The sequence below is a fragment of the Macaca mulatta genome, chromosome 1 (assembly GCF_049350105.2).
Source record: "Macaca mulatta isolate MMU2019108-1 chromosome 1, T2T-MMU8v2.0, whole genome shotgun sequence".
Classification (NCBI taxonomy): Eukaryota; Metazoa; Chordata; class Mammalia; order Primates; family Cercopithecidae; genus Macaca; species Macaca mulatta.
In genome coordinates this window covers 238,940,461-238,955,207 of record NC_133406.1, presented here as the reverse complement: position 1 = coordinate 238,955,207, position 14,747 = coordinate 238,940,461, and the positions used below count along the sequence as shown (strand labels likewise).

Below are 14,747 nucleotides of genomic sequence, written 5' to 3'. Positions count from 1 at the left end.
TGTATTTTTAGTAGAGACGGGGTTTCACCGTGTTGGCCAGGATGGTCTCATCTCTTGACCTCATGATCTGCCCGCCTCGGCCACCCACAGTGCTGGGATTACAGGTGTGACCACCATGCCCAGCGGACACTTCTGTGCTTTCTGAGTGAGAATCAGCTCACTTCTGCCCAACAGGCAGGGCAGCTTCAACCTGTGATCTGCTGAAACTTCTCAGTGTTAGTAAAAAAGGTTTGAACCACTCAAGATTTAGAAATCCCTGAATCTAGAAACCTTTCGATGTTTGCTCCATGCATCAATAAATAAAACAAACCCTCCACAACCAAGCGAGACGAAAGCCCCAGGATCAGAGCTGCTTGTGGGCTCCAGAACATTCCAACTCACCCTCTATCACCTGAGTAACTTGGGACTGAAAGTTCTCAAAGCTGAACGGGGTCAGGAAGCCCAGGGAGCCCAGGTGGAAGGCCATGACCGGAGGGACGCTGCCCTGTGAGCCGACGGAGAGGTCATTCAGCGCCCAGGCCGCGCACTCCCACACCACCCAACTTGGCACCGGCACCTCAGGAGGGACCCAGCTCTGTGGGGACAGCACCTCTGACCCTCTGCAAGAGGGACTGGCCGTGTGGACGAGCAGAGGGGGACGTCCCAGGCCAGGGTGGGCTGGGCCACCAGGGCCAAGGTCGGTGTGGGGAGCTGGTGAGAAACAAAGGTAGCAGAGCTGAGCAGCCCCCTGGACGTGGACGGCAGGGGAGCCAGCGGGGGCGGGTGGGAGGCGGCCTCGGGGTCAGAGCCTCGCGCCCCACAGGTGCTAATGGGGAGATGAGGAGGAGAGCGGGGTGGGCTGCGGGCATTTCCGGGTGTCACCAACGCAGCGGGCCAAGGGCAGAGCCAGGGTCCCCGCACAGTGTGGCCCTACAGCCCAGGGGGAGAGCCGTGCTGCCGAGAAACCAGGAAGAAGAGCTCGAGGGAGGCCTGGAGGGGATGGGCCAGTACGCAAGGTCGTCTCCCAGGACCTGCTGCCCTGCACCACTCCCTCCTGTCCCAGGCGCTCTGGCCACCCCCAGCTGTAGCACTGTGTCCACACTGCCCCTAGCCCCACCATTGCGCCCCACCGGGATGCCACCATGGGAGTCGGTGCTGGCCGCTCTAGATGACTGCCCTTGCATAAAGCTACGGGGTGAAAAGTAATGGAAGCCGTGGTTGCGAGCCCCTCGTTACGCAGCACCTAGACTAGAACCTGGTGCGCGTCTGGAAACGTCAGTGCTTCACCTGGAAAAGCGAGGAAGCGTACAGCAGCGTCCCGTCTCCGCCCAGGCAGATGATGAAGTCTATCTGATTGGAAATGTCATCATAATCTAGGAAACACAAAGCAAAACCAAGAAGAGGCTGTCACAGGGCGGCCCCTCCGTGGTACAGTGCGCAGACACCAATGATGAGGGCAACAGTGCCAGAAGCTTCCACTGGGGCAGGGAACTGTGCTGGAGAAACCAAGGACAGAGCTGCCGACAGCCCACCTTCTCGAAAGGTACAGAATTTCTTCTTCACTGCCCCAAAGCTTTCATCGCTGGCGATGGCAGGGTCTTCCAGCACTTTCTTTTCCACATACACGATCATGTTGTTCTCCTGGAAGCAAAGTGCCAACCTGCTCATTCCACCTGCAGAACCCACCCTCCTGCAGGGAGGTTCCCGACTCACGGGCGTTGGAATCAGAGACCTGGCACCGTGGCCTGCATGCCCGCCCCTCCCAAGCTGACGCTGAAGCTTCATCACCAATGCACCAGGATTAAGCAGCAGCACCTTTAAGAGATGATTGGGCGGAGGGGCTCCCTTCTCAGGAACTGACTAAGGCTGTTATTTCGGTTTCCCAGCTCTTTCGTGCCGCGCCCCCCACGCCTGCTCTTCTGCAGGAGGACACGGCAGGAAGGCCCATGCCAGATGCAGCCCCTTGATCTTGGACTTCCCGGCCTCCAGGGCCATGAGCCCATCCGGCCCATTGTTGATCACCCAGTCTGGTGCTTGTCATGACAGCACACACAAACCCAGACACGTGGGCAGATCCCTGCTCGGTCCCCAGTTCCAGACAAGTAGTCGTTTCCCAGCACTTGAGGTGGTTCCCGTGGTCTCACGGGGCAGCGATACGGACGGAGGCCCCCCCACAACTCCGTGTGCACCCCAGGCCCCGTTCCCCTCCGCCCCGCGTGCCTCCATGAGGTGCGTGCAGAGCTCCTTGAACGGCTGCAGTAGGCTGGCGTCTCTCATCTTCTTGATGACAAGGACGCTCTTCGGAGACTTGTTCCACGTCAGCCGCTGGCTTGCAGGGTCCTGGATGTGCCTTTAGGGGAGCAGAAAAGAGTTCACACCAGCAGTGATCTCCACCTCGTGGAAAAGGTGTGCGACTTAGAAAAGAAAACACAACTTTAAAAAGATGTTTTCACCTCCCAGGGAAATGTGCTCAGTGGCCACGGGCAGGGCTGAGGGTCGCACCGGTGCCCCCAGCCACCTGGTGCCAGGGGCCTGGCCACAGAGGCAGGGCCAGGGGTCAGTAGGGTCCTGAATGACCACCGCTCAGCTGCTTGGCCCATCACACGCAGGCTCAGGCCCACACTCCCCGCCCGGGCACCGCACTGACCCAAGCGCATGCACCGCTGCCCTTCAGAGCCCCCAGCCACTTGCCTGCCTGGCTCCTCGGTGACGCTGGCGGGGCAGAAATGACCACGGAAGCCCATGGCCGGGCCACTCTTTTCTTGGTGCCCTCCTCAGGCCCCCACAAAAACCCAAACCAGCTGATGTGGGGATTCCGTCCCTAGGATCCCCTGCACATGGTTTCTGGCCCCACGTGAGCCCAGGACCCCTCAAGGACCCACTTCCTGCCCTGCACACAGCTCACTGCATCCCCGCATGAACGGACTTTAACCTCACTCACTCTCACAGTAAAAATCACAGGTTTAAAAGTCCATGGCAGCCCTGAAACAGCCGCCTGCGCTTTGCTGGCTCCGACCCTGACCCCTGTGCCCGGTGTTTCTCCACAGGCAGGGCCGCCCCGGTGGGACTCCCATTACCACGTCAGTCACAGAAAGCATCCCAGCCCAGAACCAGAGCACCCGCCACGGAGCCTGCTCCTGTTCCCAGAAGCCAAGGGAGGGCGCAGCGGGGCTGGACACCGTGGCCAGCGCTTACCACCTGTCCTCAGCCCCACGGGCGAGTTCTTAAACCACCGCGCCGGCCAGCTAGTTCCAAGTTGCCCAACTGAGAAAGCTGCTGCCTGCCATGCCTCTTCCCAGCAGTGACTTCCCCGGGAGTGTGACCGTCCCACTAACAACCCCCAGAACCACAACACAGATGCCAATGGCAGCCACAGGGCCATGGACCTCAGCCCATCGCTCATCAGCACTCACCCTGCACAGGTATTACTGGGAGGCGTGGGGTCACTCATACCATCCCCTGTGAGCTCAGCACCTGTCCCGGGTCACACATGTGGCTTGCGAGGCGGCCCCTGCCTGCTGGGAGCCAGCCGGCATGTCCACAGCATCCAGGCCACGCTTGGCGAACACACGGCTGCCCCATCGGCATGGTCCTGACTGTGCGCCCACACTAGAAGCCTAAGCTCTGCATACTCAAAACTCAAAGCAAAACGCAATTATGATGCGACTTTAAAGTTGTTGTAAAAGCACCTAAGTCAAGAGCTTCCTACACTTATGAAAATCAAACAAAACCAAACCCAGTTTCCTCATTGGTCACATGGTCTTCCTGCTTAATCCCTACTGAAAAAAAGTCCTCAGTTCAGCAGCAAAGAGGCCACACTTCAGCTCCCTGCTCCTAATTGAGCCGGGCGGGACCAAGCCCTCTGTTCCCATGGCCTCAGACCTGGCCAAGTACCCAGCCTCCAGCCTTGCCCAGCGCTGCGCCAGCCACTCAGGCTTGCAGAACCGGCTGGGCCACAGGGAAGGTGCCCTCAGGTCACAGTCAGGTGGAAGGGCGTTCCCTCCCAGCCCCCTCCCAGCCCCCAGCCCGCTGCGTCACTCTGCTTGGCTCCGGCCCCAGGGCGTGCAGGTGGCTCACAGTCCTCTGGCCTGGTCAGCCAGCAAAGCCCACGCCCTGCACATGACTCCCCTGCTCTCCTTCCCATGGTCACCACTGACCCAGTGGCCCGGCCTACACCCATTCCAGCCCTGAGGTTCAGCTGAGCCCAGTCAGAGCCACTGGCAGCAGCGTCGTGCACGGGCCTAGGCACCCACCGCTCTGTGTGACCACAAACTAGCGCCTCGCCCTCTTCCTGGATCACCTGCAAAGCAGGACACCAGCCCTTGCAGGCACACAGGGCTGTGGGTGTTGTAGAGAGGGCAGGGGTGGCATGAAGCCAGCACACCACAGCCTGGCCAGTTCCAACTGAGTGTCTCACACATGGGTGGCCACACACACTGTGACACACGGACACTCATGCACCTCCACAACACAGGCCAACCAGCTCCCTGGACAACAGAACGGGAAGCGGGTGCCCTCCTCGCCAGCCCCCCACAGGGTCTTGCTCTGGGCTATCAGGGAAGACGTGAGGTCAGATGCCTGAGAAGCCCCACCCTCCACAGCGGGGATGGGAAGCGGGAGGTTAGGATCCCGGAGACACAGAGGCGTGCTCCCATGGGGGGACCGAGAAAGCTGCGTGCCCCTCAACGCTGCCCCACAGCCCCACCGCCTCCCCCTCCTGCTGGGCTGTCTGACCTTGGGCAGCTCGGGGACCACCAAGTACACCCTGGTCTGAGGGCTGAGACAGAACATGCACCCTTCCAGTGACCCAGCCCGGCCTGAGGGACTGATGGCTGGTGAAGGCAGTGGCCGCGATGTGAGTGATGAAGGAGCGGCTCTCCCAGGACCAGGAAGTGCAGGGAGGGCACCAGGCAGCAGGGGCGGGGGCCCGGCGGGGTGCCAGGGACAGCAAGCACAGGACGGCAGGATGGGGCCACGGCGGGGCCAGGAGGGCAGTGGAGCACCCTGGATCGCACACGTGGCTGCTGTGCAGGGAAGGGATGGTGAGGCCGCGACAAGCGGTCAGGAGTCCTCACAGCGGAGGGCAGCCGGGCAATAGTGCAGGGGAGCTGTTTGTATATTTTGGGGTCAAAGTGACAGAATCAGAAGATGGACTGGATGGGGGAATGCAAACAGGGGTCAGGTCCCCCGCCTCAGGCATTTGGCAGCGGTGACAGGTCACAGACACTCCAGGAACCGGCGGCACTGAGAGGGCTGGGCCTCAAAAGCACGAGTGCGAGTTACTTCCATCCTAAGGGGCTGCCCTCGGCGTCTGGAGGCGGCAAGGCCGACCCCATCCTGCCTGGGGCGCGTGCTGCCACGGTGCCCCCAGTTTGCAGAGCAGCTCCTCGGATGGCCCCCCATGGCTCGCCTGGACCTGACCTTCGGTGACGGCCCAGGGCTGGCTGGGGCCTCTGTCCCTACTGTACGTCCCCAGCCTCCACTGCACTGGTGCCTGTCAGCGAAGGGCCATGCAGCGGCCGCCCCCAGTAGCCCAGAAAGCGCAATGACACAGCCGCGTTGCGCTTTCTGGTCATCAGTCCCCCAGCAGCCCTCGCACCGGAGCACTAGGCCCTCCCGCATGGTTCTCCCTTGCAGAAAGTGAAGTGTGCACGACTCCGCGAAGGAGGAGGCCCTGAAGAGAGCCCGTTCGGTACAGAGGCCGGAGAGCTGAGGCACCCGTCCTAGAAGCACAGGCTTCTCTGGGGAAGAGGCGACGACGACATCTACCAGGTGCAGAATACAACTCTCAGGGCTGGCTGGGTGCTCACTTGTTTTCTTTGGAGATGGTCTTGCTCTGTTGCCCAGGCTGGAACGCACTTTGCATAATCACAGCTCCCTGTAACCTCAACCTCCCAGGCTCAGGTGATCCTCCCACCCCAGCCTCCTCAGCAACTGGACTACAGGTGTGTGCAACCATGCCTGCTACTTTTTGTATTTTTCTTTTTTTGAGTCTGAGTCTTGCTCCGTCACCCAGGCTGGAGTGCAATGGTGCGATCTTCGGCTCACTGCAACCTCTGCCTCCCGGGTTCAAGCAGTTATCTGTCTCAGCCTCCCAAGCAGCTGGAATTACAGGCGCCCGCCACCACGCTTGGCTAATTTTTGTATTTTTAGTAGAGATGGGTTTTCACCATATTGGTCAGGCTGGTCTTGAACTCCTGACCTCGTGATCCGCCCACCTTGGCCTCCCAAAGTGCTGGAATTACAGGTGTGAGCCACCGCGCCTGGCCAATTTTTGTATTTTTTGTAGGGATGGGCTTTCACCATGTTGCCCGGGCTAGTCTCAAACTCCTGGGCCCAAGATCTGCCTGCTTTGGGATCCCACAGTACTGGGACTGCAGGTGTGAGCCACCGCGCCCAGCCTGGATTATAATTCTTTACACATAAAGCCCAGATATCAGATCTATCACTGTTGCGTTTTTCCCATAAGACACTATGATGGGCCTCCAGGCAGAATGTGTTGAGACTGAACCATCAAACAGCAAACGCAACCCACCCCAGAACTCTCTCTTAGAAACAAAAAAGCAGCCCTGAGTATCTCATGTGGACACCGCGCCCACGGGCTGTGACCCGGTCTCCAGGCTGCCCTGAGTATCTCATGTGGACGCCGCGCCCACGGGCTGTGACCCGGTCTCCAGGCTGCCCTGAGTATCTCATATGGACGCCGCGCCCACGGGCTGTGACCCGGTCTCCAGGCTGCCCTGAGTATCTCATGTGGACACCGCGCCCACGGGCTGTGACCCGGTCTCCAGGCTGCCCTGAGTATCTCATGTGGACACCGCGCCCACGGGCTGTGACCCGGTCTCCAGGCTGCCCTGAGTATCTCATGTGGACGCCGCGCCCACGGGCTGTGACCCGGTCTCCAGGCTGCCCTGAGTATCTCATGTGGACGCCGCGCCCACGGGCTGTGACCCAGTCTCCAGGCTGCCTGGTGTCTGCCGCCCATGACCCCGGCTTGCCTGCCATCCACTTTCTCAAAGCCCCTGGAGAAGCCACGGCTAGGGAACCCCCGCTCGGACGCCTGCACTCAGGGCGTTCAGGGAAGACGCCCATGTTGCTTTTTTCTTTTTGTTTAAATGACCTAAACTAAAACATGTACTTCTCAGGTGAAGTGCTAGAATCTTCCTCCACACAGCGATCCCACAACTCCACACACATCCCAAGGACTCCCCCCAACCTATGGCCCCCAGCACTCACATGATGGTCTGGGGATTCTGCAGCACGCAGGCCTTTGGTCCAAAAGTGGTCACCGGGCATGGCCCATGGAGAGAGCGTGTCCTCCTGTGGGGAGAGGGCGGTGTCAGAGCCTGAAACCAGACATGCAGTGACACACACAGATACAGAGGAAGTTACACGCTAAGGCATACATGCAATTTGAAAGATGCCAACCCCATCTGCCCAGCAGCCACACAACAGCCCTTGGAAGGTTCTGCCCAGGTCCATGGCTGCACTGGAGCGGCACCTGTGAGGAGCACGCATGGCCACGCACCCCTCAGATCACGACCCAAGTCGGGGAGAGTTGCAGCCCAAACAAGGAAAATGCCAGGGCCAGAGCCAGCCTGAGATCAGAATTCCTCAGTGTCTCCCCAGGACCCCTCTCTAGATCTGCATTTGGGACTCAAAACCTTAGACAACATCTCTAAATCGTCTAGATTAAAATTCTAGCAAAAATGTTCACTCTGGATTCATGTCAACAGCCAGGCACGGTGGCTCACACCTGTAATCTTAGCACTCTGGGAGGCCAAGGCGGGCGGATCACGTGAGGTCAGGAGTTTGAGACCAGACTGGCCAACATGGTGAAACCCCCATCCCTACTAAAAAAAGAAAAATTAGCTGGGCGTGGTGGTGCATGCCTGCAGTCCGAGCTACTCAGGAGGCTGAGGCAGGAGAACTGCTTGAACCCAGGAGGTGGTGGTTGCAGAGAGCCGAGATCGAGCTACTGCACTCCAGCCTGGGTGAAAAGAGTGAAACTCTGTGTCGAAATACATAAATGAATGAATGACCCTGGATGAATGGATCAACAACTTTTCTAGTGATTTAAACATGACCAGGTCACAGTCAAATCACCCAGCCAGAGGCTGTGGCAGCTGCGTATGTCCTGGGGAGAATGCTGTCAGGACCCCTGCTCTCATCAGGGTCCAGTGCTGAGGCTGCCCTTGTCCTGGGTGCCCAGGAGCCTCCCAGTCCCATCACACACCCAGAAAACTCGCACACAGCCGGCCAAGCAACGACCCAACAAAATCCTCAAGTCCCACCGCAGAAGCACAGCTTTCCGCTGCCTCGCAGGATCAGACAACCCCTGAAGAGCCGTTGTGCCACGAGGGCTGTTCCACAGCAGACACAGGCGTGGCCATCAGTGGTCACGGACTTGTTTACCTCGGCCTTTTAAAAATTGTAAAGTACAGGCCGGGCGCAGTGGCTCACGCCTGTAATCCCGGCACTTTGGGAGGCTGAGGCGGGCGGATCACGAGGGCAGGAGATCGAGACCATCCTGGGTAACACGGTGAAACCCGTCTCTGCTAAAAATACAAAAAAAAATTAGCCGGGTGTGGTGGCGGGCGCCTGTAGTCCCAGCTACTTCGGAGGCTGAGACAGAAGAATGGCGTGAACCCAGGAGGCAGAGCTTGCAGTGAGCCGAGATCGCGCCACTGTACTCCAGCCTGGACGATGAGCAAGACTCCATCTCAAAAAAAAAAAAAAAAAGAAAAAGAAAAAAAATTGTAAAGTACAGGCCGGGCGCGGTGGCTCACGCCTGTAATCCCAGCACTTTGGGAGGCCGAGGTGGGCGGATCACGAGGTCAGGAGATTGAGACCATCTTGGCTAACACGGTGAAACCCCGTCTCTACTAAAAATACAAAAAATTAGCCGGGCGAGGTGGTTCATGCCTGTAATCCCAGCACTTTGGGAGGCTGAGGCAGGAGGATCACTTGAACCCAAGAGGCAGAGGTTGCAGTGAGCCAAGATTACACCACTGCACTCCAGCCTGGGCGACAGAGCGAGACTCCACCTCAAAAAAAAAAAAAAAAAAAAAAGTACATTACAAAATAAGAACTTTACTTACTTAGGAAATTAAGAGATTATTGTGGAAAACAATGTTTCTCGAAGTGGGTGTTGGGATTTAATGTTTGCTTCCCAAAGACGGGCTGTGCTTGGGCGTATTCGCCATCTCCTCCCCCACCTCACCCTAAAGGTGCCTGTCACCCACTACGGAGGCGACCTCTGACCCAGGGCTGCTGTCATCAGGTTCAGAATGAAACAGAAATGGTGCGTTATGCCAAAGAACCCACAGGGAAAAAGAAAAAGACCAAAGCAATTCTGTTCACGCAGTCACTGCGCTGGGTGGCCTGGAGGCACAGGACAATGACCCACTGACAAGAGGTATCCTGGTGACGCAGTGCCTGTGGGGCGAAGGCAGCCACCAGCCCTCGCAGCCTCCCAGCTCAGGCAGTGACTCTGTAGACAGAAAACGTGGGAGCAGCCTGTTTCCCCGTTGCTGCCACCAAGTGAGAGACGCTGTGGGCTCTCCCATCTCACCGAGTGAGACAGCGTGCTTTCTAAGACTCTCTTTCACCAAAAAGCCCCCCTCGCATTTGATAGGTGTGATGCTTCTGTTAGGCAGCGTGGCTCTGGCAAGCTTCCACCTAAAACTCACCACATTTACTGTCACCAGAACCCAGAACAACGTCCCCAGGCACCATCACAGCTGCACTTGTGCGGCCACCGTCATGTGAAGCCCGGGGTGCTGTTGCTCAAGCAGCACCACGCAAGGGTGAGCACTGTGGGCACTCTGGACACAGGAGGGAGACACGTGCCCAACATGTGAGAGGGCTGGGCCCGCCCAAGGCCACACTCACGACTCTGCCTCCACCAGCCCTGTGTCACCAGGCAGAGCCCCCCAGCCTTCGCCTCTCAAAACGAGCAGAGCCAAGAGGGATGTCCCCTCACACCCCAGTGACTTATGTGGAGCAAATGTTTCCAGGCCAGGCGCAGTGGCTCACATCTGTAATCCCAACACTTTGGGAGGCCGAGGCGGGCAGATCACCTGAGGTCAGGAGTTCAAGACCAGCCCAGCCAACATGGTGAAACCCTGTCTCTACAAAAATACAAAAATTAGCCAGGCATGGTGGCAGGTACCTGTAATCCCAGCTACCCAGGAGGATGAGGCAGGAGAATCACTTGAACCCGGGAGGTGGAGGTTGCAGTGAGCCAAGATCGCACCACTGCACTGCAGCCTGGGGGACAGAGCGAGACTCCATCTCAAAAAGAAAAGTTTCCTCTCCAAGTTCGCTTCAGTCTAACATCAAGGGTCAGCATGGGTGCCTGTTGGATGGTTCTGTGCTGATACAGACAGACAAAGAAACACGGTGGTGCCCTGTGCCTGTGCTGGCATCTGGGAACGTGTGCCAGGCAGGTGTCCACGGGCCAGGCTCCCCCGTCAAGGGCACAGCTTCACCTGGGCAAGGACCCAGCTCCACCTTCCGGAGCCATCGACACAGACTACTCAGGAGAATTCTTTGTAATCGTTTTAAGAAAGAATATTATGAAATCAGACGGGGAAAAAAAGAGGAACCATCCTTTCTGGTTGTACCTGAACTCCTTGGTGCTCCCCAGGGCAGGCGAGGCAGACAGGCTGCGAGACTTGGCCCGGCCCCGGATGGGGTGGTTGTAACTCCAGGTCTCGTCGCCGTGGCAGGCCGAGCAGCAGTACGCAGCCGCGTCTGAGCTCAATTCCTTATTCATGGTCATTTTTTCTTGTTCCATTTCCATCGTCAGGAAATGAGAACTTCGGTCAGAAAAACACTGATGCCTTAATTTAATAAAATAAATAATGTAAATAAAGTAAATAAATATGTATGAAACAATAATAACTTACACATACATATGTTCCATTTCATCAAGGGGAAAAAATGGCTGAAGTCCAATTTACCAAAGTACTTTGAAAATAGACTGTTTCTATCCCAAAGATATTTAAGAACTACTCCAGGTTTTTGGCTGGGCGCCGTGGCTCATGCCTGTAATCCCAGCACTTTGGGAGATGGAGGCAGGCAGATCACTTGAGACCATGAGTTCGAAACCAGCATAGCCTGACCAATATGGTGAAAACCCATCTCCACTAAAAATACAAAAATTAGCTGAGCGCCTATAGTCCTAGCTACTCGGTAGGCTGAGGCAGGAGAATCGCTTGAACTCGGGAGGTGGCGGCGAGATCAATCCAGCCTGGGTGACTACAGCGAAACTTCGTCTCAAAAATTGTTTTGTAAAATAACATTAACAAAAATAATTGTTTTTAAAAAGAACAAAATAGAAAGTCACACTGTGTGGCCAGGTGTGGTGGCTCATGCCTGTAAGCCCAGCACTTTGGGAGGCTGGGGAGAGAGGGTCAGTTGAGGCCAGGGGTTGAAGACCACTCTGGGCAACACAGAACTCTTCTCTACCAAAAAAACATGAGCCAGGCATGGTGACCCATGAGAGAGACCCTGTCTCTAGAAAAGAAAGATGCTGGCCGGGTGCGGTGGCTCAGGCCTGTAATCTCAGCATTTTGGGAGGCTGAGGCAGGCGGATCACCTGAGGTCGGGAGTTCGAGACCAGCCTGACCAACATGGAGAAATTCTGTCTCTACTAAAATTACAAAATTAGCTGGGCGTCGTTGCACATGCCTGTAATCCCAGCTACTTGGGAGGTTGAGGCAGGAGAATTGCTTGAACCCGGGAGGCAGAGGTTGTGGTGAGCTGAGATTGTGCCATTACACTCCAGCCTGGGCAACAAGAGTGAAAGAAACTCCGCCTCAAAAAAAAAAAAAAGCTTTCTTGGAAACAATACAGCACATTAATAAGAGAGAGGAAGTGTACAATTTCAAATACCCTAGTCCAGAAAAGCTGACAAAATGGAACCAGCAGATATACTGTGAACTCCACGCCCTGCATTGTACATTCAGCACCAATGAAATATTTCCCAAACTGACCAATATTAAGCCTCAAAGAAAACTACTGAGGACAGAAAACCTCATCTTTTTCCTTCTTTCTTTCTTTGTTTTTTTGAGACAGGATCCCACCTCAGCCTCCCGAGTAGCTGGGACTACAAGAGTACAGCACCACGCCCACTAATTTTTCTTCCTTTGGTAGGGTCTTGCCAATGTTGCCCAGGCTGGTCTTCAACTCCTGGCCTCAAGTGATCCTCCCACCTCAGCCTCCCAACACAGTGCTAGGATTATAGGCATGAGCCACCATGCCTGGCCTAGAACCTCATCTTTTTTTTTTTGAGACATAGTCTCACTCTGTCACCCACGCTGGAGTGCAATGGCGTGATCGCAGCTCACTACAACCTCTGCTTCCCGGGTTCAAGTGATTTTCCTATCTCAGCCTCCCTAGCAGCTGGGACTATAGGCATGTGCCACCACATCCAGCCAATTTTTTTCTATTTTTAGTAGAGACGGGGTTTCACCATGTTGGCCAGGCTGGTCTAGAACTCTCGACCTCAAATGCTCTGTCTGCCTCAGACTCCCGTACAGGCGTAAGCAATCACGCCTAGCCTGGAACCTCATCTTCTGACCACAATACAATAAAACCAGGAAGAGATAAAAGTAGAAACAAAAAAAAGCCCTCAACCACTTGGAAGTTTCTGAACTTTCTCTTAAGCAACTCAGGGATCAAAGTGAAGATCGGAACCAACACCTGGAACATCCAGAAGGTCAGAGCAACATAAACAGCAGCCAGGGTCGGTTCAATCCCATCAAAGCTAGGTCACAACCCCTGGGAAGTCATGAACTGAGCACTCAATTCAATAAAGCTAGAAATAGAATAAAACAAGCTTCAGAAGAACAGAAGAGGGGCCATGCATGGAAACAATAAAAAATCACTCAATAGAGGCTAAACACATAAAATAAAGCCAAATATACCTTCTCATTAAAGAAGATAAATCTGGCCGGGCGCGGTGGCTCAAGCCTGTAATCCCAGCACTTTGGGAGGCCGAGACGGGCGGATCACGAGGTCAGGAGATCGAGACCATCCTGGTTAACACGGTGAAACCCCATCTCTACTAAAAAAATACAAAAAACTAGCCGGCCGAGGTGGCGGACGCCTATAGTCCCAGCTACTCGGGAGGCGGAGGCAGGAGAATGGCGTGAACCCGGGAGGCGGAGCTTGCAGTGAGCTGAGATCCGGCCACTGCACTCCAGCCTGGGTGACAGCGCGAGACTCCGTCTCAAAAAAAAAAAAAAAAGAAGATAAATCTTAATAAACTCAGGACAAGGTAGATTCTGGCATTAAAAAGGATAAATGTGGCATTATGGACTGAATGTATCCTCCCCTAGTTTATTTGTTATTTTTATTTTGTAGAGATAGGATCTCTCTGTGTTGCCTAGACTGGTCTCAAACTCCTGGGCTCAGGTGATCCTCCTGCCTTGGCCTCCCAAAGTGCTTGGATTACAGGTGTGAACCACTGCACCCAGCAATCCCCCCAAATTCCTACATTGAAGCCCTAACTTCCAGTGTGGCTGAATATGGAGGTGGGCCTCTAAGAAAGGAGTTAAATGAGGTCAGCTGGGCACGGTGGCTCACACCTGTAATCCTAACACCGTGGGAGACTGAGGCGGGCAGATCATATGAGGTCAGTAGTTCGAGACCAGCCTGACCAACATGGTGAAACTCCGTCTCTAAAAAATACAAAAATTAGCTGGGAGTGGTAGCAGACGCTGTAATCCCAGCTACTTGGGAGGCTGAGGCAGGAAAAATGCTTGAACCCAGGAGGCAGAGCTTGCAGTGAGCTGAGATTGTGCCATTGCACTCCAACCTGTGCCACAAGAGCGAAACTCCATCTCAAAAAAAAAAAAAAAAAAGAAAAAATGAGGTCATAAGTGTGGGGTCTGATCAGATAGAATCAGCATCATTGTAAGAAGAGACACCAGGCCGGGCGCGGTGGCTCACGCCTGTAATCCCAGCACTTTGGGAGGCCGAAGCGGGCGGATCACGAGGTCAGGAGATCGAGACCATCCTGGCTAACACGGTGAAACCCCGTCTCTACTAAAAATACAAAAAATTAGCCGGGCGAGGTGGCGGGCGCCTGTAGTCCCAGCTACTCGGGAGACTGAGGCAGGAGAATGGCGGGAACCCGGAAGGCGAAGCTTGCAGTGAGCCGAGATCGCGCCACTGCGCTCCAGCCTGGGCGACAGAGCGAGACTCCGTCTCAAAAAAAAAAAAAAAAAAAAAAAAAAAAGAGACACCAGGGTAGGCATGGTGGCTCACTCCTGTAATCCCAGGGCTTTGGGAGGCTGAGGTAAGAGGATCACTTGAGGCCAGGAGTTCAGGAACAGCCTGGGCAACATAGCAAGATTCTGCTTCTACAAAAAAAAAAAAAAACCAACAACAACAACAACAAAAAGAGTTGGACAGAGTGGTGCATGCCTGTAGTCCCAGGTACTTGGAGGCCAAGGCAAGAGGATCACTTGAGACCAGGAGTTTGAGGTTGTAGTGAACTGTGATTGTGCTGCTGCACTCCAGCCTAGGCAATAGAGACCCTGTCTCAAATACAAAACAAAACAAAACAAAAAGAAAACAAAACATCGGAAGCGTTCTCTCTGCACCTCTGTTCCCACTCTCACTGGACACAAAAGTAACGCCAGAGAAGACGGCCATTACAGTGAGAAAGAGAGTTCTCACAATGAACCAAATTATCTGGGACCCCGACCTTGGACACTCGGCCTCCAAAGCTGTGAGAACAAACGTTTCTGTTG

The 14,747-nt window shown here is 55.3% G+C and overlaps 1 protein-coding gene and 1 long non-coding RNA gene across 2 annotated transcripts in view; one reads left to right on the top strand and one right to left on the bottom strand.

Annotated features, from left to right (window-relative positions):
- The window catches only part of LOC144337174 (uncharacterized), a 29,582-nt gene extending 15,722 nt beyond the window's left edge, over positions 1-13,860 (top strand). The window contains exons 2-4 of the long non-coding RNA XR_013409902.1: positions 8,649-8,815; positions 11,590-12,467; positions 13,691-13,860. This is a non-coding gene — a long non-coding RNA (uncharacterized LOC144337174). The remainder of the gene's footprint in view (positions 1-8,648; positions 8,816-11,589; positions 12,468-13,690) is intronic.
- NADK (NAD kinase) overlaps positions 1-14,747 on the bottom strand; it is a 28,562-nt gene that overhangs the window by 2,832 nt on the left and 10,983 nt on the right. The window contains 10 exon segments of the mRNA XM_077979769.1: positions 382-484; positions 1,267-1,352; positions 1,512-1,669; positions 2,124-2,152; positions 2,155-2,329; positions 4,137-4,279; positions 4,685-4,794; positions 4,797-4,855; positions 7,216-7,299; positions 10,608-10,826. Coding sequence (XP_077835895.1) covers positions 382-484; positions 1,267-1,352; positions 1,512-1,669; positions 2,124-2,152; positions 2,155-2,329; positions 4,137-4,279; positions 4,685-4,794; positions 4,797-4,855; positions 7,216-7,299; positions 10,608-10,786 — 1,126 coding nt within the window. The 5' untranslated portion in view covers positions 10,787-10,826.